Raw genomic sequence first — 26,493 nt, 5'->3', positions numbered from 1 at the left:
AGAAGATTGAACAATGAAATTATGCCATTAAATCTGTGATGCAGTTAGAAACCAGGATTATACAGTGCTTTAATGAATGGATTTATTTTCTTCACAAGACTGCATTTGGGATTATAAAATAGGGAGATACAGAATTTGTTTTATTTTGAAATGTAATTACACCAAGTGTACTTCTGTGACTCCAAGAGCTTTTTTTTTTTTTTTTTTTTTTAGCAGTTATGAGTTCAGTCCAATAAACATTTATTGAGTACCAGCTGTGTGGTTAGTGCTGTAAAGTATACAGGTATTAGTAGTAAGTCAGTCTTAGTCTCCATAGAGTTCTCAGCCTAATAACAAGAAGAGGTATGTACACAAATCAATATCATATGACACAGTAATAAATACTATACTAGAGGTACAACACAAGTTTATGGGAGCACAGAGGAAGGGATTATCAGGAATAGCCTCATTTGAACTGTGCTTTGAAGGATTAAGTATGATTGTGTCGAGATGAATGGGAGCTATTGAGAGTAGTGTTGAATGTAAGGCATATTTAGCATTCAGTCAACCTTTTTTATGTGCCAAGCATTTTTTTTAATGTATTTTTTCATGCAAAAATGAGTAAAATCTCTGCTTTCAAGTAAACATATGTCAGGTGGTAGTGATAAGTTCTGTGACAAGAAAATAAAGCAACATACTCAGGGGTTAGGATGAAAGTTTTTGTTTTAGAAAAAGTAATCAGGAAAGATCCTCCTGGGGTTTCATTTGGGCAGAAATCCTGATGAAGTAAAAGAGTGAGCCACCTGGCTATCTGGGAGCAGAGCACTAAAGGCAGAGGAAACAGTAAGTGCAAACACCTTGGAGTGAGAGTGTGCTGGTTATGTTCAAATAACAGCTAGAAGTCTCTGATGCTGGACTGGAGTGGGAAGAGGAAGATTTATAGTAGATATGCTCAGAGGCATGGGCAGGGCTGGGTTACATGACACTGAACATCATGGTAAGGACTTTGGATTTATCCTGAGAGGAATGGGAGCCACCAGAGAATTTCAGACAGAGGAGAAAAACTCACCATCTCTTTAAAACAATTCCTCTCTTGAATAGAGAGTTCATGAAAGTATCCACACATATGTGGTCAATCCAAGACAGAGGAGGCAAGAATGTATAATAGAGAAAGGATAATCTGTTCAATAAATGGTATTGGGAAAACTGGACAGATACATACCAAAGAATGAAAGTGGACTACTGTCTTATACCTTATATAAAAATAAATTCAAAATGGAGTAAAGACTTGAATATAGGACCTGAGACCATAAAAGTCCCAAAAGAAACCATAGACAATAAGCTCTTGGACATTGATCTTAGCTTTTTTTTTCAAACCAGTTGCCTCAGGCAAAGCCAACAAAATCTAAAACAAATGGGATTATATCAAACTAAAAAGCACAGTGAAGGAAGCCATAAACAAAATGAAAAGGCAGTCTACAGAATGGAAGAAGATACTCGTAAGTGATATATCTGATAAGATATTAATATCCAAAATATATGAAGGGTTTATACAAATTAATATCAAAAACACAAATAACATGATTAATAACAGCCAGAGGACTTGAGTAGACATTTTCCAAAGGTATAGAAATGACCAGCAGACACATGAAAGTATGCTGAACATCTCTAATCATCAGGGAAATGCAAGTCAAAACCACAATGAGATATTACCTCACACCTGTCAGGTTCACTATTGTCAAAAAGACAAAAAATAACAAGTGTTGGTGAAGTTGTGGAGAAAAGGGAACCCTCATATACTGTTGGTGGGAATGTAAATTGGTGCAGCCAATATAGAAAACAAAATGAAGGATTCTCAAAAAATCAAAAATAGAACTGTATGATCCAGTAATTCCACTTCTGGGTATTAATCCAAAGAAGACAGAAAACATCAATCTGAAGAGATAATCACCCCTATGTTCCTTCCAGCATAAAGTACCCAAGATATGGAAGCAATGTAAGCATCCAGTGATAGATAAACACACTGGACATTACTTAGCCATAAAAAAGGATGAGATCTTGTCATTTGTGACAGCATGGGTGGATCTAGAGGGTATTGTGCTAAGTGAAATAAGAAGAAAACAAATACCATATGATTTCATTTATATGTGACATAAACGAGACTCATAGGTACAGGGAACAAACTGTTGGTTACCAGAAGCAGTGGTGGGGAGATTGGAGGGCAGGTGAAATAGGTAAAGAGGATTAAGAGGTATAAACTACTAGTTATAAAATAAGACACATGGATATAATATACAGCATAGGGGATATAGCCAATAATATTGTAATAATTTTGTGTGATGACACATCATAACTTATGACAGATCCTTGACTTATTGTGGGGATTATTTCATAATGTATACAAATAACAAATCACCATGATGCACACCTGAAACTAATAGGATATTTATTGTATATATGTATTTATAAAAAATATGTATGAGTATTTATGATAGGTGGGGTGAAAGAGAGCCTATGCCACAACTTTTTGCGTCCAGAAATAATTTGCTTTTGTAATTCTATGAATATCAAGAAAGAAAAAAACTGTTTATTGGAAGACATCAAAAGACTGAAGCAAGACAAACAAGCCCTTGAAGTAGACTTGGAAAAAATGAAGAAAGAGAGAGACCAAGCCAAAGATCAGATTGCTTATGCCACAGGTAAAACACTGAGCTTAAACAGTTTACCTTTATACTCGTAACTGTTCTAATCTTGAATTTAAGTAATAGCAGTTGCTATTACTACTCAAGGAATAAAAATCCTACTTCTTGAAGTATATTGTAGTTTTAGAAACTTTAAAAAAAAGTTATTAATAGGTGGGTTAGTTGCTTTTGGCAGGACTAATTGCAGGATCAGAGAATATCAAGGATTGTTTTGAATTTGTGGCATATTATGTCTATTCATTTTCATGTCTGTGACCTTCCTGAGGGTATGGTCTGCCTTTTTATCCCTGGGTCTGAAACAAAGGCTCTTAAGTATTTGCCAAATGAACAAATAACACTACACCTATGTTTATAGAAAACACAAGGATAAATGTGACATTCCCCATCAGGGAAAACACGGGAAAATAAGAATGCAGAAAAGTTTAATATTGAAAAAAAATACAAATAACATGAGACATGGTACTAAATAGGGATTTCAGGGAAGAGTAGCATTTGAGCCGGGTCCTGACAGATTGAAAGACTCAGAAGTGAAGGAATGAAGGGAGGTTGCTGGAGTGTGCTTGCTTCATGAGCATATATCGAGTGCACCTGTGGATTGGAGTTTAGGATGACAGAACACAGGACTAGAAAAGTAGATCGGAAGAGTCCTTGTAAGACCTCTCCACTGTGATACCATGATCTTCACTGTGAGATATACACCACCTGTTTGTTAGAAAATTATATTTAGTCTCCTCATCTGTAAAATAGAATAATAATAATAATACCCATCATATGTTTGTTGTGTTAAATGAAATCCTGTATGGAAACTCTCTAATGTTTCCCATTGCAATTTATTAATATAGTTATAGGGATGCTTCATGTTTATTATCTCTTGGATCCAACATTTATTGTCCCATGGAAATGACTTTGCTTTTATTATGAAAGTCAGTGGGAAAACAATTGATTTATCAAAAAAAAATTATACACAGCCAACTTTGCTATGAATTTGAGGAGTTGGACTATGAACACAATGTTCATCTCTCTTTATTAACAGATTAAACTGGATACTGCCTTGCCAAGACTAATTTTTTTTTTTGCCTATTATTTTTTCATAATGCTTTCATTAGATTGGCATTGGTTTCTATGTAATTTAATTTATTTCCATATTTTGGGAAATTATAATCAAGTTCAGGAGTTCATCTTATAGGAGTTTCATCCTATAGGTGAAAAATTATATGAAATAAAAATTCTAGAAGAAACACATAAACAAGAAATCAGTCGCCTGCAAAAAAGATTACAATGGTATGCTGAAAATCAGGAACTTCTGGATAAAGATGCATTTCGGCTTAAAGAAGCAAATGAAGAAATTGAGAAGCTCAAACTTGCGGTAATAAGATCATTTGAGAATGTATTTCTGTAGATGTACCCTATTCAACAATTAGTTCTTCTTAGCCTTGTAAGTGTGATTAAATCAGTACTATAAACTCTGCCAATTAAAATAGATGGTTTGGGTTTGCTCATAGATGTGTAGTCTGTTTTAGAATAGACTGAGAATAAATCCAAGCTCCTTATCACAACCTGTCAGGTCCCTGTATGGTCTGAACCCTGCCTGCCTGTCTCTCCAGCCTCATCTGTATCACACTCCACAAGTCACTGTCCTGCAGCCACATCAAAACTCTCTCTGATTCTTGAACATGCCAAGCTTGTTCCACCGGTTGCCTTCATCTCGATTACTCTGGCCTACGTTCTTCCATGTCTCACTCCTCATTCAAGTCTCAGCTCCAAATTCTCCTTAGAAAGACCTTCCCTGATCTTGTAATCTAATGGAGCTACCAATCCTGCCCTCTTCTGACCCTTTCACTCTATTTTCTTCTTTTTTTTAAGTGTTTGTTTATTTTGAGAGAGAGAGAAAGAGAGAGAGCATGCACATGCAGGCATGTGCACAAATGGGAAGAAGAGAGAGGGAGGGAGAGAGAGAATCCCAAGCAGTCTTCACACTACCAGCACAGAGCCCATCGCAGGGCTCAGTCTCATGAACCTGAGATTATGACCTGAGCAGAAATCAAGAGTTGGATGCTTAACCGACTGAGCCACCCAGGCGCCCCTGTTTTATTTTCTTCATAGTATGTGTCACTCTCTGAAGTTATTTTATTTACTTGTTGATTTACTTTATTAGCTTATCATGTGTCTCCTCCATCAGGGTGCAAGCCCTGTTAAAGCGGGGACCTGGCTTATCTTGTTTGCCCTCCGTGTCTCCAGCACAGCACCCTATCTGGGAATTAATAAATGAATGAATGACCTACCATTATGCTTCTTTCCTGGTGTTTCTCTGGTATGTTTTAAATATGCTTAACAGGTTCTTTACTTATTGACAGGTTGAGAAATTGAAAGCTGAATCTGGAAATCCATGTATTCAGCAGAAGATACGTTTAAAAGAGAAAGCAGCTGATGCCAAAAAAATTCAAGACCTAGAGCGACAAGTATGTGTTCAGGGTAAATTTTCATTAGGGCATTTTTTATACAGAGAATTTTTGTTTTCTGCTATTTCAGTAGTTCCTACAAAACATAGTCAACCTGAAAATTCTTACTTTTATTCATTTATTTTAATATAGAACTGCCCTCTAAATATTCTTTATATATAATATTTAAAGTGACAGCCATAAAAGTAGTAAACATCATTTTGTACAACTTGTGGCTTTATACATGAAGAATTTTTAGGCTGCTCTGCCTCATTTGATGGTAGACCTATGGGTGAAAGGTTATTTTCATTCCAGCTCTATTAGACATCTAGAAAGAAGGAAGCAGCATTTTAAAACTCTGGGTATAGAATTAGGATTCCTTCTCCTCATAAAAGTTTGGTGAGAGAGGAGTACAGGAAAGGAGACTTTTAAATTGGGAACATGTTAGAAGTGCTTGAGAAGTGTTGCAAACACCCTGGAAATAAATGGAACATTTAGCCTTCCAAAAAGCTCCGTCATTTTGAGTTCTTGCTCACCGTCAAGCTTAGAAGTATTCATTTTATGGTCAGTGTAGCTGGGAGACCTTTTCAAAAATTATGTAGTAATGCTTATTAGGATAAAGATTTTTTTCATTAAAGTAGTCATATGTGGGGTGGAATATTAACTTTTTCCTTTTGTTTTTAAAACTCTGTAATTTAGCATTTGTATTCATAACTCAGTTATTAAAACGAAAGAAGGATTTCCAGCCCTGTGCATAAGGGAGCATAATTCTATAGTCAAGTCATGACACTTAAATATACAGTTACTATTCCATCACAAACCCAAAACTGTGAGGTCATCACTGGGCTCAATATTACCCCAGTTTTCTGAGAGAAGGAAAACTAAAAAATTAGCTTTTTGTTCCTTTTACAGGACCTGTTCTTATAGTAAAAGGTATGGTCGGTAACTTGGCTTAGTAGCCAGGAGAGGAATAGGACAGAGGTATTTTAAAGAGTTAGAAGTATTCTGAAATAACTATAGTACAGGATTGCTTGCCTATTTTTCAGTGCTTTTGATTTAGATTAGCTAATGTAGACGAAGCCATCCAGAATTGTGAGAGAGAAAAGACCAAAGCAACTACTTCCCTATTTGATGACTTTAAGAGAAATAATTTAGAAAGTTATTTTATTTACTTGTTGATTTACTTTATTAGTTTCTCTCCTCCATTGGAGTACAAATGCTGTTAAAGCAGGGATCTGGCTTATCTTGTTTGCCTTCTGTATCTCCAGTGCAGCGCCATATCTGGGAATTAATAAATGAATGCAGAACTAAATGTAACAGAGTGAAAACAAATGAAGCATGCTTAAAAGCAAAATTAAGACTTGAAATGGTAAATCATATTGACTAGAAATATAGCACTGAATACAAATTATCTTCCTCTTTTATTAATGTTTTCATTAAGGGGTGCCTGGGTGGCTCAGTTGGTTAAGTACAAACTTCGGCTCAGGTCATGATCTCATGGTTTGAGTTCGAGCCCCATGTCAGGCTCTGTTCTGACTGCTCAGACCCTGGAGCCTGCTTCAGATCCTGTGTCTCCCTCTCTTTCTGCCCGTCCCCCACTCACACACTCTCTCTCTCTCAAAAATAAAAAAATAGGGGCGCCTGGGTCGCTCAGTCGGTTGAGCAACCGACTTCAGCTCAGGTCATGATCTCGCGGTCTGCGAGTTCGAGCCCCGTGTCGGGCTCTGTGCTGACAGCTCAGAGCCTGGAACCTGCTTTGGATTCTGTGTCCCCCTCTCTCTCTGCCCCTCCCCTGCTCATGCTCTGTCTCTCTCTCTCTCAACAATAATTTTTTAGCGTTTATTTATTTTTGAGACAGAGAGAGACAAAGCATGAATGGGGGAGGGTCAGAGAGAGGGAGACACAGAATCTGAAACTCTCAACAATAAATAAACATTAAAAAATTAAAAAAATAAATAAATAAAAATTAAAAAATGCTTTTGTTAAAAAATGTATTGGCTTACCATTTTAGACTATATCTTTCTAAAATATTGTTTATTAATAATATTTTATATAGTTTACTGTGTGTACATTTCAGATCTTACTCTGTTCCCATGAACATTTCCATCCTAATGATTTTAAACCTTACTATATATTTATTGTTTTAATGTTTATTTATTTTTGAGAGAGAGAAGAAGAGAGAGTGGGGAGGGGCAGAAAGGGAGGAAGAGAGAATCCCAAGCAGACTCTATGCCGTCAGCACAGAGCCTAACAAGGGGCTCAAACTCACAAACTGTGAGATCATGACCTGAGGCAAAGTCAGAGGCTTAACCGACTGAGCCACCCAGGCGCCCCTAAACCTTAATATATATTTTAAAGTAAAGGTATATCACAGTGTATTCAGAATCATTTTGGAGCCATATTCTGAAATAGGTTAATTCTCATTTTCTAAATAGTTCATTTTCTAAATAGAATAAAATATATAAAATAAAATCTCATTTTCTAAATAGTTCATAATTAAAAATGGGGCCAATTAATTAGATGCCTGTTATAATGAAAATTTCAGATTATGTGCAATTTTTAATTCATACTTTTATTTAATGGAATATTCCATAGTTTAATTTCCAATGAGAATATCAATGACCGAAGAAAAATATTAAAAAGCAAAATTAAAGAAAATTAAAGTAAAATCTAATTTTCCCCAAAAATGTAATAAGCACTTCAAGATATCAAAATTATGTTGAAATATTTCTTAAAATTTTAAGTGAATGCATTAATTATAAATATGTTAAAACATTCTTTTTTTTTTACATTCAAGTTAGCATATAGTGCAATAATGATTTCAGGAGTAGAATACAGTGATTCATCACCTACATATAACACCAAGTGCTCATCCCAACTGTCTTCCTTAACTGTTGCCCATTTAGCCCATCCACCCACCCATAACCTCTCCAACAACCCTCATTTTTTTCTCTATATTTAAAAGTCTCTTAAAAACATTCATTTTTTAAAAATCTAGCTCTTCTCTTTTCAATATACATTTTGTATATGTGTATGTATGTATCTTTGTATGCTTAGATCTACTTCAAATAACTAGATTTTTAATACCAGAGAAAGCAAAACTTTGAAAATGTCACAATTGAAGTTATCGATATTTGTATCTGGATATATTTCAATTTATGGTGCATATAGGAAAGTGCAAGCAGTCTTCATGACTGGAAATATTTACTATAAATGTTGTAAATGAACAATATTCAATGCCTAACATGAACAATATTCAAGTTATATATAGGATTTTAAGTACCAGCAATGCATCTTGCCTTAGGGGGTGTAGTTTTTGAGACCAGATCATAATAAAAGCCAACATTATCAAGCCCTCGCTGTATACTGGGTGTTCTGCTAAGCACTTTACCAAGATAAATGTCATTTGATCCTCACTTAAGTGTGCCAATGCCATGAAATTGGTATTGTCATTCCCATTTTACCAGTGAGGCAAAAGAAATGTAGATTGAGGAGTAGACACAGGTCATAAAGCTGGTGGCACAATCTGAACTCCAAACAAGCTCTAACCAGTGCACTAGACTGCCTCTCAGGTTTTATTTTATTTTATTGTATGCTCAGAGGTAGAAAACTATTCAATAAAGAATTTACTATTTTAATATATGTTTTTCAAACACATCTAAACTGTAATTTAACAAAAACAGATATAAACATATGTACATATATAATATCAAGCTCTAATTTCTGTAGACCCTGGTACAGTTCTTTCTCACAAAAAGACCATAAAATATGTTATTGCTTATTAGACTAAATGAAAAGTAGTGTTTTGTGAAGACTTCATTAAATATCATCTAACCCTCCTTGCTTTCTAATTGAAAGAAGTAACTGTAATTTTAAAAATAGATTAAACTTGGGGCGCCTTGGTGCCTCAGTCGGTTAGACGTCTGACTTTGGCTCAGGTCATGATCTCAGAGTTTGTGAGTTTGAGCCCCTTGTCGGGCTCTGTGCTGACAGCTCAGAGCCTGGAGCCTGCTTCAGATTCTATGTCTCTCTCTCTCTCTCTCTCTGCCCTCCCCTGCTCATGCTCTGTCTCTCTATCTCTCCGTCTCTCTCTCAAAAAATAAACAATACCAACACAACAGAAATAAAAGCAATAATAAGAGAATATTATGAGCAATTATATGCCAACAAAATGGGTAATCTGGAAGAAATGGACAAATTCCTAGAAACATATACACTACCAAAACTGAAACAGGAAGAAATAGAAAATTTGAACAGACCCATAACCAGGAAGGAAATTGAATTAGTAATCAAAAATCTGCCAAAAAACAAGAGTCCATGGCCAGAGGGCTTTCCGGGCGAATTCTACCAAACATGTAAGGAAGAGTTAACACCTATTCTCTTGAAACTGTTCCAAAAAATAGAAATGGAAGGAAAACTTCCAAATTCTTTTTATGAAGCCAGCATTACCTTGATTCCAAAACCAGACAGAGACCACACTAGAAAGGAGAACTATAGACCAGTTTCCCTGATGAACATGGATGCAAAAATCCTCAACAAGATATTAGCCAACCGGATCCAAAAATACATTTAAAAAATTATTCATCACGACCAAGTGGGATTTATACCTGGGATGCAGGGCTGGTTCAATATCTGCAAAACAATTAATGTGATTCATCACATCAATAAAAGAAAGGACAAGAACCATATGATCCTCTCAGTTGATGCAGACAAAGCATTTGACAAAATACAGCATCCTTTCTTGATAAAAACCCCCAAGAAAGTAGGGATAAAAGGAGCATACTTCGAGATCATAAAAGCCATATATGAATGACCCAATGCTAATATCATCCTCAGTGGGGAAAAATTGAGAGCTTTCCCCCTAAGGTCAGGAGCAAGACAGGGATGTCCGCTCTCACCACTGTTATTCAACATAGTATTGGAAGTCTTAGCCTCTGCAATCAGACAACACAAATAAATAAAAGGCATCCAGATCGGCCAGGAGGAGGTCAAACTTTCACTCTTTGCAGATGACATGATACTCTATATGGAAAACCCAAAAGATTCCATCAAAAGACTGCTAGAATTGATTCATGAATTCAGCAAAGTTGCAGGATATAAAATCAATGCACAGAAATTGGTTGCATTCCTATACACCAACAATGAAACGACAGAAAGAGAAATCAAGGAATCCATCCCATTTACAGTTGCACAAAAAACTGTAAAATTCCTAGGAATAAATCTAACCAAAGAGGTGAAAAATCTACACACTGAAAACTATAGAAAGCTTATGAGAGAAATTGAAGAAGACACAAAAATTGGAAAAAGATTCCAGGCTCTTGGATAGGAAGAACAAATATTGCTAAAATGTCAATACTACCCAAAGCAATCTACATATTCAGTGCAATCCCTATCAAAGTAACACCAGCATTCTTCACAGAGCTAGAACAAACAATTCTAAAATTTGTATGGAACCAGAAAAGACCCTGAATAGCCAAAGCGATCTTGAAAAAGAAAACCAAAGCAGGAGGCATCATAATCCCAGACTTCAAGCTATACTACAAAGCTGTAATCATCAAGACAGTATGGTACTGGCACAAGAACAGACACTCAGAACAATGGAACAGAATAGAGAACCCAGAAACAGACCCACAAACGTATGGCCAACTAATCTTTGACAAAGCAGGAGAGACTATCCAATGGAATAAAGACAGTCTCTTCAGCAAGTGGTGCTGGGAAAACTGGACAGCGACATGCAGAAGAATGAACCTGGACCACTTTCTTACACCATACACAAAAATAAATTCAAAATGGATGAAAGACCTCAATGTAAGACAGGAAGCCATCAAAATCCTCAAGGAGAAAGCAGACAAAAACCTCTTTGATCTTGGCCACAGCAACTCCTTACTCAACATATCTCCAGAGGCAAGGGAAACAAAAGCAAAAATGAACTATTGGGACCTCATCAAAATAAAAAGCTTCTGCACAGCGAAGTTAACAATCAGCAAAACTAAAAGGCAACCAACAGAATGGGAGAAGATATTTGCAAATGACATAGCAGATAAAGGGGTAGTATCCACAATCTGTAAAGAACTTACCAAACTCAACACCCAAAAAACAAATAATCCAGTGAAGAAATGGGCAAAAGACATGAATTGACACTTCTCCAAAGAAGACTTCCAGATGGCCAACTGACACATGAAAAAATGCTCAACATCACTCATCATCAGGGAAATACAAATCAAAATCACAGTGAGATAACACCTCACACCTGTCAGAATGGCCAACATTAACAACTCAGGCAACAACAGATGTTGGCGAGGATGCAGAGAAAGGAGAACCCTTTTACTCTGCTGGTGGGAATGCAAGCTGGTGCATCCACTCTGGAAAACAGTATGGAGGTTCCTCAAAAAACTAAAAATAGAACTACCCTACAACCCAGCAATTACACTACTAGGCATTTATCCACGGGATACAGGTGTGCTGTTTCGAAGGGACACATGCACCCCCATGTTTATAGCAGCACTATCAACAATAACCAAAGTATGGAAAGAGCCCAAATGTCCATCAATGGATGAATGGATAAAGAAGATGTGGTATATATAGATACAGTGAAGTATTACTTGGCAATCAAAAAGAATGAAATCTTGCCATTTGCAACGATGTGGATGGAACTGGAGGGTATTATGCTAAGTGAAATTAGGGAAAGACAAAAATCGTATGACTTCACTCATATGAGGACTTTAAGAGACAAAGCAGATGAACATAAGGGAAGGGAAACAAAAATAATATAAAAACAGGGAGGGGGACAAAATAAAAGAGACTCATAAATATGGAGAACAAACTGAGGGTTACTGGAGGGGTTGTGGGAGGGGGGATGGGCTAAATGGGTAAGGGGCACTAAGGAATCTACTCCTGAAATCATTGTTGCACTATATGCTAACTAATTCGGATGTAAAGTTTAAAAAATAAAAAAAAAATAAACATTTAAAAACAAAAAAAAAACTTCAGTTGGAGGGGGACATTTGTAGGAAGGTTGGGGTAGGGTAGAGATTGTTGCACATAGGGGCAGGTGCTTAGGAAGCTGTGTGTTTATTGTACAAATTCTGTACATTCATATGCAGATGTCATTTTTCAATCAATAGATAGTATAAATACAATCATCAAAGGGAGTCTGTGGGAAAAAGGGAAGGGAAAAAGCTTTCTCTTCAGAAATATTGGGTATTACTAGTACAGTAGAAAGTCCCAAGATCTGTTTTGGATAAATGTAAGAGGATTTCTGTAAATTAACCAGTAACCAGTACTAAATTAGACATTAAACTACAGGGTTTTAAAATCAGATAATCTAGGGATGTAAAATTTGAAATTAATCTGTGTTTCTGTGCATATGATTCAGTCTTGTGATATGATATAAACATCTCTTTGAAATCTAGACATGACTGATAGAGCATAATCTAAATTTATACATGAAACTGCTTAATTTTAATATATTTGTGATCTTACATATATGCAAAAATATTTTAATAGGTTAAGGAAATGGAAGGAATTCTAAAGAGAAGATATCCCAATTCTTTACCTGCTTTAATACTGGCTGCATCAGCAGCTGGTGATACAGTGGATAGAAATACAGTGGACTTTATGGAGAAAAGGATAAAAAAACTAGAGGCTGATTTGGAGGGCAAAGATGAAGAAGCAAAGAAAAGCCTTCGTACCATGGAACAACAGTTCCAGAAGATGAAGGTGGGTGCCATCTAGCCATGGACATGGGGCTCAGATCTCAAGGTTTCAGTATTGTGGGAGCTGGGCACTTCTTAGGTCTCATTTTAACAAATAATTTTAAACATCCTTCCCTGTAAAACCTTTACCATGCATGTCAGTAGATGCAAAAGAAATCTAGACCCATCCTATCTTTTTTGCTCTTCTTTATCTACTTTTCTTTTTATTTCAAGCATAGAAAATCAAGCACAGTGTTCCTCTCAGTGATGCTAGAATTAGTGGTAATTAAGTTATGAAAAGGCAAAGTAAAACATGTCTGGTGTATATTCAGCATAAAATGTTTTTTTAGTTACCATGGGTGAAAATACTTTTTTGAGGGATGCCTGGGTGGTTCAGTAGGTTAAGCAGCCCTCTCTTGATTTTGGCTCAAGTCATGATCTCAAGGTTCATGAGATCAAGCCCCATGTTGGGATCTTGCACTGTGGTGTGGAGCCTGCTTGGGATTCTCTCCCTCTCTCTCTCCCTCCCCTCCCCCCCCCCCCCGCCTCTCCTATCCCTGTTTGTGCATGTGCTCTCTCTCTCAAATAAACATTAAAAAAAAAAAAAAAAGAAAATACTTTCTTGAAATTTCCCTAGACAAGGGGGAGGAAATGAGACAGAAGAATATCTTTGGAGTAGAGCAGGGAGCAGGGCAATGTTGGTTGAAAATGTCTTACTTTCTGAGTTTTTTAATCCTTTGTGAGGAATGAATCAGAAAATACAAGTAGTAGGATGACCAAGTATGAAAGAAGATGTGATATTTAATTTACTTTAAAAAATTTGTTTAGCACACAGTTTCTGCAGTAATTCTTGCTAGATGCTTTCACGAACATTTTAGTTCATCCTGCATCATCCTTCCAATCACCAGTGAGAAACAGATATTGCTACTCTGCTTCACAGATGAGGGAACGGATGTTCACAATTTAACTTCTTGCCTGAGGTGCTATTGCTGGTGAGTGACAGAGGCCTCAAATCCACAGGCCACAGATTTCTATCTTGAGAGAAGCAACAGATGATAGAATATTAGATTCCAGAAACAGTAAAAGGTTGAAAACCTGGAAGTACATTGGCCTGCTAGGTAACTTAAGGTCGTGTCAAGGAAGTTGGCTTTACTTTATTTCATACTCTTTCAAATCTCTCAGCCCCCTACCTGGTTTTCTTTGTTCTCCTGTCCTAAATTCCAAGGCGTACTTCTCTTTTAACTACCCTCTTTTCAACCATACTTACCTCCCTTACCTTCTGCTCCAGCTCACCCATCTCTTCCTCTGCTCCTCCTCTCACACAGATCTGTGTTTGTGAGGAGGTGGCATAGTTGAGAGAGGAGAGCTGTCACGGGTGTCTAGGTGTCTGATCCTGGGAATTTGCTCGGTGCTACTTGGCAATCCTCTTGCTGTGACTGATCAGTTTCTTCCATTCCCCTAAACACTCACCACAGACCTCCTTCCATCAGGTTCATGTGACCCCCACACTACCTTTATCAGACTGCCTCCTATCCATAGGAGACTGTGGCATGATGGAAAACACACAGGCTTTCTAGGGTCAGACCAACCTCCAGTCCCCAGACCGGACTTTGCACTAGTTACTTTACCCTCTGAGCCTCTGTCTCCTCATATGTAAGAGGAGTTGTTATCTACAACTGACTTATTGCCAAGTATGCCACTTTTTCTCCTGAATTTTTTTCAATTCCTCTGTTCCTTTTCATCACCGTGTTACTCGGCTGCCATCATTAAGAAACAATGACCTGGATAACTATTGTAATCTCCTGACTAGTTTACATATACCCACATCACTCCATCCTCTAATCAGCTCTTGCTGCTAAAGCCAAAATTATATTTTCATATCTGTGTCTTATACACATACACACACACACACACACACACACACACACCCCTACCTTTATTTATATCCCTCAATAACTTCCTGTTCCTCTTAGGTTAAATAAATGGCTTATAAATCCATGTATAGCCACACCCCTCTTGCTGTCCAGTGTGTTCTCACACTCTGCTTTCTCATCCAGTCATATGTGTTTCTCCTACTTGCCATGTTTCCTGCAGCCACAGAAGTTTGTACACTTACCTCTGACTGGTATGCTCTGCCCACTTCTTTCAGTTGAGATAGATGTTCCTGCCCTTTAGCTCTTAATCCAAGCATTGCTACCCCAGTGAAACCTTTGTGGACTCCCTGGTAGACAAATTATCTTATAGGCACTTTCCATGCACTTCTCCATTTTGTCTACCATGTTCACAGCTGTTTCGATTGGATCATGAGTGATCTCTCTCCCCATCTAGCTTCTGGACTTCGTGATGGCTGGAACTGTTCTGCTTTTACTCACCATTGTGTTCCATCATTCAAGACACAGAGTAGATGTTAAAATATTTTAATTAGTTAGTCCTTAATTCATAGGATATTGGGAGGATTGAGTGGCAAAATATATGTAAACAGCCCTACTGCCTTATGTGGAGTATAGCAAACATTCAATAAATGATTATAGTAATTACAGCTACTATTAACATTCCAGTGACCACATAGAGGCTAGAATTCCAACCCTCTACCTGATTTTTATATATCTAAATCTCTTCACCCTGATTTTTCTCTTTTTGTGCTTCCTTAGCCCATCCCATTCCTGTCTCTGCTCACTCTTTATCACTTCTTCCTTTCATTCTGGCTCCCAATACACACCAAGCATTAGATTGCCTTTGCAGGTGTTCTTCCTCCTTCCGTAATGTCCCTGCTTCCACTTATCCCCAAATTTACATTCCTCTCTCAAGCCCAAACCTAAATGTGCTCCCTCTATTCACTCTTCCCCCTTCTCTCAGGCACACAGGGGGAGCCTCGTCCTCTTTGCACCATATTCATAGGCCCATTATCACAGTTATCATAGGACACTGAAATTTTCCATCGCTCTCCTGACCAGGCTATAAACTGTTTGAAGGCATGAGCTGGACTTCTTTATCTCTAGAATCTGGTACAGTGCCTGGCACACAGCGGTAGCTCAATAAATATTCATTGAATGAATGAACACTGTTGTGCCCCCTCTGCAGAGTAACCTACTTAGGCTATTTTGTTTATAATAATAAAGCTGCAGTGTGACAAATCCAAGCTGACTTACTCCCTATGAGATTCCTAAATTGATACTAGCAAGTTGAAAACGGGCTATCTCTTAAAGATTTCAGCACCCCCAATATCTTTCCCTGTTTATCCTCAGAGTATAGTTTGTCAGTTTGCATAGTGAAAGGTACACAATAATAGGTTTGATTGTGATACTTAAAATAAATTTTGGGGTGTAGAGGAATGTGTTATATAATGTTTATAAAGCAACACGCTAATTATGAAATTATACAACATATTGAGAACATACAACGTTATGCTCTTTAAAGATTAGGACTTCAGCCCATTGGACTGACTCAGGGAACAGAGCTAGAAGCATCAGAACATGTAATGAATGCCTGAATGAAGGAATAGGTAGGACCTAGTAGAATGCTGGGCTTTGGGAACAAGTGACATGCTTAGCAGTGGTTTGATGTTACATGGATTCCTTTCTGCAGATCCAGTATGAACAGAGACTAGAGGAGCAGGAGCAGCTACTTGCCTGCAAATTGAAGGAAGCACCCCAGAACCAGCCTGACAGCTCCTCCAGGGTTGAAGCACTAGAGAAGGAGCTCGACGACATCAAGGAAGCCCATCAAATCACTGTAAGAAACCTTGAAGCTGAAATAGACATTCTTAAACATCAGAATGCTGAATTGGAACTCAAGAAAAACAATAAAGATGGTAACGATTTCCAGTCTATAGAATTCCAGGTAGAACAGGCTCATGCTAAAGCTAAACTGGTGCGACTCAACGAGGAGCTGGCTGCGAAGGGGAGAGAAATACAAGACCTTTCAAAAACTGTGGAGAGGCTCCAGAAGGAGAGAAGGATGATGCTGTCTAATCAGAACTCTAAGGGTAGAGAGGAAGTGACTACAAAAAGGGGGAAGAAAGATGGTTTGCATTCAGGTAAAGGAAGTGCTAACGCATTCCCTGGAACCCTGGATGGCAAGCGTTACCAACCACACACTTTTACTGATTCCCATGTTTCAGAGGTTTTACAAGAAAACTGCAAATTGAAAAATGAACTGGAGAGATTAATTGTGGAGAGGAATGAGCTGAAGATGAAATCTGAAGCAGCAGTGACCCAATTTGAAAATTCCATGAAAAGGTAAAATGTGAATTTGTAAATATATGGGGATATAAAAAGATAAAAATGCCAAAATTATAAGATAGATTTCCTCTAGATTATCAATTTTACCCTCAACTGAATTCATCACCAAATTTTATGAAGTTGTACTGCATTGCTAAGCATAGATCTCTTTCAGAGTAGGATCCTCTACCTGTTGAAGGCCAAATCCTGATAAACCTGAATCTCTGTCAGCCCAAACCATGTGCTTGGGCTGACCGATCTTGTCTTTCTGCAGTTTTCCAGATGGTGTTAATAAGCTGACCCACTGGGCCTTCTTATAAATGAATGTCATCATTTATGACTGCCATGGGCAGACTGCAGAAAACTGCTATTATAAAACTAGCTGACATTCTAAGAGGAAAGATCCTCTTTTCCAAAATAACTCTTAAAGTTAATCTAGTGATCACATCCATTCATGCCTTAAAGAACTTTTGTGCTCATTCCTTCTCAGAATCACCAGGTACTGTCTACTGTCTTTCCTCTGAGCCTTCTAACATGCTCAGATCTTTTTGTCCATCATCAAACCAAGTCTCTACTCATCTTTCTGTCAGGAACACTTTTCCACAAGTAGCGTCTTATTTGCAACTCACTTCCTCTTAACCGGGACTCTTATCCTCAGCACTCTTTTAAATGTGATCTCTCAGTAGTGCTCTTTTCTGGTCCAGTGGTGTTTTCTCCATTTTCATTCTCCTTGACATTGTTCTTTCTTGAAATGGCTTCCTCCCATAACCTCCATGACTCACACTAGGGAGTGTGACTAGTGCGCCTCTCCTGTACCTTTAACCGACTCCTGACTCTTCTTTCTCCTTCCACAAAAAACAGACTTCTACCAGGGTTTATTTTCAACTTTCTGTTTATTCTCTGTTCTTTATCCATTGCTAAATTCATGTATTCTTATGGCTTCTATGAACCACAAACCCGATTTACTTTTCAAGGCTGTTTTCTTCCCTGAGCTCAGATGTTAAATCTACTGGGGTTTTTTGGATTATTCCTCTTAGACTCAGTAGTATCTCAAATTTTATTCCTTTTTTTACCTATAAACTAGCTCCCCTCACAGCTTCCCCATCTCCATCTAGCACCATATTTTTTCAGTTGTCAAGTCCAGCTTTTACCTCCTTTATTTCTTGGGCTCACAGTTTATGGGGGTGCTTCCTTATAAATAGGTCTCCTTTCACTTTCTACCTTACTGTAGTGCAGCCTTACTTGCTTTACTACAGCATCCCACCCTAATCTCCCTGATTTTTGTTTCTGTCTCCCCTAATCATTTTGCTTAAAAACCATTAATATTCTTAAATATCCCTGTATTTGAGTTACTCTGCCCTCCACTGAATCCCAGCTTCCTGAAGTATCACGACTAACTTACTCCATGTGGCTTCTCAAGTGCCATCACCATTACAAGACTTCTGTGTGGGCCTTAGTTGCTGAAGGTCTTTACTACATTTTGCTCATTCATGTTTCAAGTGCTACCTCTTCCACAAAATATCTCCTAGAGCCTCTCAGGAAATTTCCTGCTCTCACTTCCAACTCCTCCATAACTTATATACCATGTGCCAGTATTGAATATCAAGAAAGCACTAATCAGACAGTGCCTGGTAACTCCTTGAGAACTGATGTAAGATTATACTTCTTTGCAACATGGTAAAGGAGCAGAGTGAGCATAGCAAGCACCGGACAAATGCTTATTGAATGATGGGCAGCTGTGTCTGAATGCTTCCATATTGAAACCTTGTGTTTTTAGTTCTCAATGTGATAATAAAAATAAAGCTATTAGGAAAGAATTGCATTCTTTCCTAGAAAAAATTGAAATTTATCCTATAAATTTTCCTATATATAATTTATAATTTTTTAGTATTGCTTAATCTGTTTTTCAGGCAGCTCTGGGCCTGATAAGTAAAGAATATAACCTTTCCTAATCCCAGATTTAGGCCAGTGGGGTATTTTGTTTGTTTATTTGTTTTTTTTTTTTTTACTTTAGTTCAGTTGTGTCATAAGTGCTTTAGATTTTTATGCTTTTCCATACTGTTTCCATGAATAAATGTTCATATAGTCAAATGAGCAACTGATAAATTTGTTTATAGCAACAGTGAGTCACTAAATATCTGCTTTGAATAAAATCCTATCATTTTTTGGGGTGCGTGGGTAGCTCAGTCAGTTGAGCATTTGACTTCAGCTCAGGTCATGATCTCACAGTTTGTGGGTTCGAGCCCCACATTGGGCTCTGTGCTGAACACTTGCTCAGAGCCTGGAGCCTGCTTCAGATTCTGTGCCTTGTTCTATCCCTCTCCCCCTCCCCCACTCACGCTCTGTCTCACTCTGTCTCTCAAAAATCAATAAATGTAAAATTAAAAAAAATTTTTTTAAATCCTATCATTTTTTTAATAACTTTTCCAATAAGAAAGAAAATGTTTATCTGTAAGAAATGTATTGTCTTTATCAGAACTTTACCATTTATTAAACATACCATTTATTAATTAAACTGCCTTTTAATGCATAAATTTTATCACACAAATCAGTAGTCTCTCACATTTAATAATCCAGACTAATCAGGTGCAAATTACACTGGGTCCTAAAGAATTACTGTAAATATTATTTTGGTTACCTGACATGGCAGCTAGCCCTGGAGTCATATGTGTGGAGCACAGACTGGTGAACATTGCCTAGAGAAAAAGAAATTAGAAATTCTAAAAGGAAATGTGACTACCCAGATTAAGAATCTGGGCAAAAAATCTGAGTTTATCTTAAAGATAAAATGTTTGTGGTGCCTGGGTGGCTCAGTCAGTTAAGTGGCTGACTTCAGGTCAGGTCATGCTTGCACAGTTTGTGAGTTCAAGCCTCAGGATAGCTCAGAGCCTGGAGCCTGCTTCAGATTCATTCTCTCTCTCTCTCTCTCTCTCTCTCTCTCTCTCTCTCTCTCTCTCCCCCCCCCCTCCCTCCCTCTCAAAAATAAATAAACATTGGGGCGCCTGGGTAGCTCAGTCAGTTAAGTGTCCAGTTTCAGCTCAGGTCGTGATCTCACGGTTCGTGAGTTCAAGCCCCGCGTCCGGCTCTGGGCTGACAGCTCAGAGCCTGGAGCCCACTTCAGATTCTGTGCCTTCCTCTGTCTGCCCCTCCGCTGCTTGCACTCTGTCTCTCACATTGTCTCAAAAATAAGTAAACATTAAAAATAAATAAACAAACAAACATTTAAAAATAATAATAGTGGCGCCTGGGTGGCTCTGTCGGTTGAGCTTCTGACTTTGGCTCAGGTCATGATCTCGCAGTCCGTGAATTCAAGTCCCACATCAGGCTCTGTGCTGACAGCTCAGAGCCTGGAGCCTGCTTCAGATTCTGTCTCCTTCTCTCTCTGCCCCTCCCCCACTTGTGCTCTCTGTCTCTCAAAAATAAATAAATGTAAAAAAAAAATTTTTTTAATAAAAAAGTAAACAAAAGAAGATAAAATATTAGGCCCTTGCTTTAAATCCAGACAGAACATTTAGAACCTTCCATTCTCTCAGAAAGTACAGCCCCAGGCTAGGGAGCCAGTGGAAGGCCCAGATTTTGAGGTCTAACACTGTGCTGGGCTTGAACCCCAGCTCTGCAACTTCCTAATCTGAACTCCAGAGACATCACTCTTTCCAAAACTGAACTCTGCCCTTATAAAATTCAGTAAATAATAGTGAGCTCATGGTGTGGTTGTAAGAACTCACAAGCAATAATGTATAAAGCATCTGACAAAGTGCAGTAAGTCATGGTGTTCTTTCCCTATGCCTCTTTAATTTCCAAGCTTCCTGCACTATTTTTATGCTAACTCTGAATTGAAGAGCTGTTTTTATGTGTGATTTTGTTTGATTTGCTCTACAGGGTCAAGGAAGATACTGCAGCACACATTGCATCTCTCAAAGCATCTCATCAGAGGGAAGTAGAGAAACTCCTTTGCCAAAATGCAGTAGAAAATTCTTCTTCCAAAGTAGCTGAACTAAATCGTAAAATAGCAACTCAAGAGGTAGACAACTTTAACAATCTTTCCTTGGCTTTAAAATTATTTTTTTCAGGACTGTTAACAGAACATTTAACTTCACTTTTTAGTAGAAATGAGAAAATATTGACTTGATTTTTTTTAGTAGGAGAGGATGCCGTTACCATTTAACTATTCTACTTTAAAACTATTCTCTCTAAATAAGTGGTTTCACAGTTTTGTCCCTGTATTTCTCAAATAGTTCTTCTCCTAAGTCATTTGTAACAAATGGTAGAAGTATGGTCAATCACATTTTGTGGTTGAGAACTGAGTACTTGAACTTGAATGTTGAATCATTTCCCTCTACCCAAGTCCCAGCTGACAAGTAATTATCCTAGTCATTCTCTTGCCCATTTATCTTTCATTCATTAAACAAATAATGATTCGGGGTCTATAGACAATGAAGCACTAGGGATAAAATAATGAACAGAGATATGCACACAGCTTGTAGCCATTATGAAACAGTCTTCTTAGAATTATGACAGAATATGCTGAAAGCTTATCCACATTTCTTTAAAAAAGTGTATCTTCCTTTTTGGTTAGTGTGTATATCTTCAAGGAATATCTATGATTATCTACTGTGATGGTAGCAAGTTGAAAAAAAACAGCATTAAAATAGAATTTGTATCTGCAACTTACTTTCAAATGGTGTATCCCAGGAAAAGAAAGAAAAATAAGGCAAATATGGCAAAAATGTTAGCAGTTGGTAAATCAAATTAAAGAATATGGGTCCACTGTGTTCTTTTCTCTAGGTTTTAATTTTTAAAAACAAGCTGAGGGAGAAAGACTTCAAGAAACAGTTATCTTACCATTATTTCTCCCTTTAATAATCATTTAATAGTATCTTGATTAAAAACAAATTGCTCAACTAAGAAGTTTAAGTATGGACTGGGTATTAGATATTATGAGATTATTGTAAATTTTTTAGGCATACAAATGTTGTTGGGTGGCTTAGCCAGTTAAGCATCCAACTCTTGATTTGGGCTCAGGTCATGATCTCATGGGGTCGAGCCCCAGATTGAGTTCTGCACTGAGTGTGGGATTCATTCTCTCCTTTTCTCTCTGCCTCTCCTACTCATGGATGTGTGCGCACACACACACACACACACACACACACATACACACACACACACACTCTTTCTCTCTCAAAATAAATAAACATTAAAGAAAATGCTGTTGTGGTTTTGTGAGATGTCCTTGTAAGAAGATGCATGTTGAAGCATTTGGGGTATTTTAGTGTGAAATGAGGTCTGTAATTTAAATTCAAACAAAGAATTTTGACTCTTTTAATATTTCAATGAGAAAGTGCTTTTTATTTTTTTTTTAACATTTATTTATTTTTGAGAGAGAGAGAGAGGGAGCGAGCATGAGTGGGGGAGGGGCAGAAAGAGGGAGAGACACAGAATCCGAAGCAGGCTCCAGGCTCTGAGCTGTCAGCACAGAACCCATGAACAGCGACATCATGACCTGAGCCCAAGTCGGACGCTTAGCCGACTGAGCCACCCAATCTTTGTACAGCAGTTGCAGATAACTTATCTGGCTTTTTTCCCCATAGGAGTAGGGTGTCAGTGGGCAGTATAAACATTATATCAAGTTATTATATATTATGTAGTTGGGAGAGGTGGGAAAAGTAGTGTCATTATGCCATAGTGCCTGCCCTAAGTGTTACTTTCCCAGAGTTCTAAATGTAATATTGTAAATTATAAGTTCTAAATATAATATTGTAAATTATAAGTTAAATGGAAGTCAGCATAGCCTGATGGTGAAAACAGTAAAAGTATTAGAGGTAATAGATGCATATTTTCCTAAGTTTTAAGATCCTTGATGAAAGTATCTATTTCAGGTTGCCAAAAAAATATAAGCATGGTATTTATTTCATGCTTATTAATAGGCTTGTGCTATTATTCTACTTAATCACAAAGTGATAAAGACAGTATTGGCTATCTTCAAAATGCTTAGACTTTACAGAGGTTTATTTTAAAAGGTATTTTTCAGGCCTTCAGAAGAAAAGTATTAGAGATAAAGAAGCCAAGTAGTTACACAGCCATTATTTGTCATACATGTGATACTTTCCATTAAATATTGAAAGAAAATAATGAATGTATTCAATCAGCTTAATTTATTCAATGAACTTGATTCCTGTGACATTTTATTTTTGTTAGAATTTGGTAATTTAAAAATATTAGGATTTTTTTTTTTTGCTACAAAAACACGTCATTAGTTGGTTTTCTGATATTTTTCAAATAATGTTTGAGAAGAGTTCTATTAACTCAGTACTTCTAACATAATTTCATAGGTACTTCTAAAACATTTCCAAAATCAAGTTAACGAACTGCAGGGTAAACAGGAGTCTCTGGTAGTTTCTCAAGTTCGAGAAGAAATCTTACAGAAAGAGGTAAGAAGTAACAAAAATATTGTACTAAAAAGCTGTTTCTTAGCCATTTCAATCATATTCTTATTTTTGTATTAATTTTTGTTAACTTAAATGTATAAATGGAAATAACCTGAAAGTATCACATCAAAAAAGTAATAACTTGTTTATAGTTAGTCTGCTTTGCCCAGGTGAAACTCTTCAATGGGTAAATAAGTTTCTTATATATTTGTATTTGATTTTGAGATTTTTCTGGGCAGTGGGGAAATAGGGAGAGGGGCATTTGGTTCTTTTGATTGTTTTAGGAGGAAAAATTGGATGGTTAAGGTCATTTTTGTATTAAGTACTTGATACTGTTAAGAAATAACTGAAGTAGTCATTACAGTGATGCTGGATCCCCAGTAACAATATTATAGGAGATAGATCTTTCTGGAAACTCACCGTTTTTATTACTCTAAGATCCCTTTGATTCTAGAAAGTGTAAAACACCAGACAACTGTGCATTCCATTCTTTGAAGTGTATCCACCACATTTTATTATTCAAGAATTTATTAAACCATACAGGAAAAACATAATTGCATTATGAAAAGATTAATATAAAAATACTCCACAGTTACATAACTGTCAATTTAAAAAATCTTGTTTCAGTAATTGAAAGGCTGTGGTTCAACATGTGCATTCTTTTCAGTGTTTAAGATGTACATAAACTTTGTTGTATAAGCAATAAGTTAACAGAACTTCACAGACCTAAGGTAAAATTTTGGGGAAAAGCAATAAAAGGAAGTCTGTTCTAATGTTTGCAAGATAAAGATTAAGATCACTTTTAGTTAAGTTACAGTGTGTTCTTAGTTTAAGAATAGCTAAAATAGTTTGGAAATATAAAAGCTGCAATACATGATTTTCAAGCCTATTTACTAGAAAACTAAAACACTCCATCTTTTGAATGAAATGACAATCTGCCTTTCAATAAACAGTATATCTATAATAGTTATGTTAACAGGGCTTATTTATTCCCACTACTGATAACCTCCTGAGGGTCCTCAAAGGGATTTTCTCTTAGGCTGATGGGAACAGCTCATTTTCCCAGCCCTACATTAGCTCCCAGATTGTTCAGGCTGCCATTTCCACTGGCTTCGAAACCCTCTGGGCAACAAAGTAGGCAGTCATTGAGTTCATCTATTGTGTTTCCCTTCTCACATGAATCACCATCCTGCAGTGCTGTTAAGCTGATGTTTGAAAACAGTTTCGTATGTCCTCGGTTGTTCTGGTTGTTTAAGAAAGGAGGGTAAACCCCTGTCTCTTTGTGACCACAGAGAAACTACAATATACATCTTTTAACACTAGCAAATTCTGTTTTATTTGGTTACTGCTTGTTTGTAATGCATCTCTGCCTTTCTACCTCTATCTACCTTTCCATTTATTTGTATCTACTTCCATTATCAATGTCTTGTAGATTTAAGTGTAGAAATCTTTCACCTTCTTGTTTAAATTCACTAAGTATTATCCTGTTTTTTGATGCTTTTTGAATGGTAGCATTTTCTTTTTTAGGTAGTTCATTATTAATGTACAGAAACAGTACTGATCTTTGTTAATTTTGTATCCTGCAACTTTACTGAATTCACTGATTAGATCTAACAGTTTTTTGGTGGAGTCTTTAGAATTTTTTATATATAAAATCATGTCACCTGCAAATAGAGACTATTTTAATTCTTTCCTATCCTGATGCCCTTTATTTTTCTTGCCTGATTGCTCTGGCTAGGGCCTTTTGTACTATAATGAATAGGAGTAGTGAGAGTGAGCACCCTTGTATTGTTTGTGAACTTAGAAAAAAAGCTTTCAAGCTTTAGCCATTGAATATGATATTAGCTGTGGATTTATCATATACTGTATTATTGTATTGAGGTAAATTCCTTCTATACCTAATTTAATAGCTTTTATCATGAACAGATGTTAAATTTTATCAAATGTTTTTTTCTGCATTTATTGAGATGGTAATATTATTTGTTTCTTCATTCTATTATTACCTTGTAATGTATTACCTTGATTTTTGTATGTTGAACCATCTTGCGTCCCAGAGATAAATTTCACTTGATCATGGTGAATATTTTTAATGCACTGTTGAATTCAAATTGCTAGTATTGTATTTAGAAGTTTTTCATTTATGTTCATCAGAAATAGTGGTCTGTAGTTGTCTGATAGTGTCTTTGGCTGGTTTGTAAAATGAATTTGGAAGTGTTCCCTCTCTTCTGTGTTTTGGAAAAGTTTGAAGAGGATTAGCATTAATTCTTTAAATGTTTGGTAAAATTCACTTATGAAGCCATCTGGTCCTGGACTGTTCTTTTTTGGGAGATTTTTTATTATGGATTCAGTCCCCTTAGTAGTAATTGACTGTTCAGATTTGGGGTTTTTTTTCCTGATTCAGTCTTGTTATGTTGTATGTGTCTAAGAATTTTTCCATTTCTTCTAGGTTGTCCAGTTTGTTGGCATATAGTTCATAGTAGCCTTTTGTGATCTTTTGTATTTCCGTGGTATCTGTTGTAATGTCTCCTTTATCATTTATAATTTCATTGATTTGAGTCCTCATTTTTCCTTGGTTAATCTAGCCAAAGATTTGTCAATGGACAAATGTCAATGTCAATGTCTGTCCTTTCAAAGAACGAATTCTTAGTTTTGTTCATCTTTTCTATTATTTTCCTGTTCTTGGTTTTGTTCATTTCTGCTCTGATCCTTCTCTCTTCTACCTGTGGGCTCAGCTTATCATTCTTTTTCTGGTTCCTTAAGTGTAAACTTAAATTGTTTATTTGAGGCCTTCTTGTTTTTTAGTGTGTGAATTGCTGTGAATTTCCATCTTTGGGTTGCTTTTGCTACATCCCATTAATTTTGGTTTCTTGTGTGTTTCCATTTTTGCTTGTCTCAAGACACATTATTTCCCCTTTAATTTCTTCTTTGACCCATTGGTTGTTAAGGAGAATCATGTTTAATTTCCATGTATTCGTGAGTTTTCCAGTTTTCCTTATCACTACTGATTTTCACGCCATTGTGGTCAGAGAATATAG

The 26,493-nt window shown here is 36.8% G+C and overlaps 1 protein-coding gene across 5 annotated transcripts in view; it reads left to right on the top strand.

Annotated features, from left to right (window-relative positions):
• CEP162 (centrosomal protein 162) overlaps nt 1-26,493 on the top strand; it is a 113,855-nt gene that overhangs the window by 63,280 nt on the left and 24,082 nt on the right. For 4 of the 5 annotated variants that reach the window (XM_042986755.1, XM_042986754.1, XM_042986758.1 and 1 more), the window contains 7 exons: nt 2,552-2,678; nt 3,884-4,047; nt 5,036-5,140; nt 12,626-12,838; nt 16,399-17,051; nt 20,913-21,054; nt 23,363-23,461. In XM_042986755.1, coding sequence (XP_042842689.1) covers nt 2,552-2,678; nt 3,884-4,047; nt 5,036-5,140; nt 12,626-12,838; nt 16,399-17,051; nt 20,913-21,054; nt 23,363-23,461 — 1,503 coding nt within the window. The remainder of the gene's footprint in view (nt 1-2,551; nt 2,679-3,883; nt 4,048-5,035; nt 5,141-12,625; nt 12,839-16,398; nt 17,052-20,912; nt 21,055-23,362; nt 23,462-26,493) is intronic. The other variant, XM_042986757.1, reaches the window with a different exon arrangement.

This window comes from Panthera tigris, chromosome B2 (genome assembly GCF_018350195.1).
Source record: "Panthera tigris isolate Pti1 chromosome B2, P.tigris_Pti1_mat1.1, whole genome shotgun sequence".
NCBI classification, from domain to species: Eukaryota; Metazoa; Chordata; class Mammalia; order Carnivora; family Felidae; genus Panthera; species Panthera tigris.
This window is presented reverse-complemented; position numbering and strand designations above follow the sequence as displayed.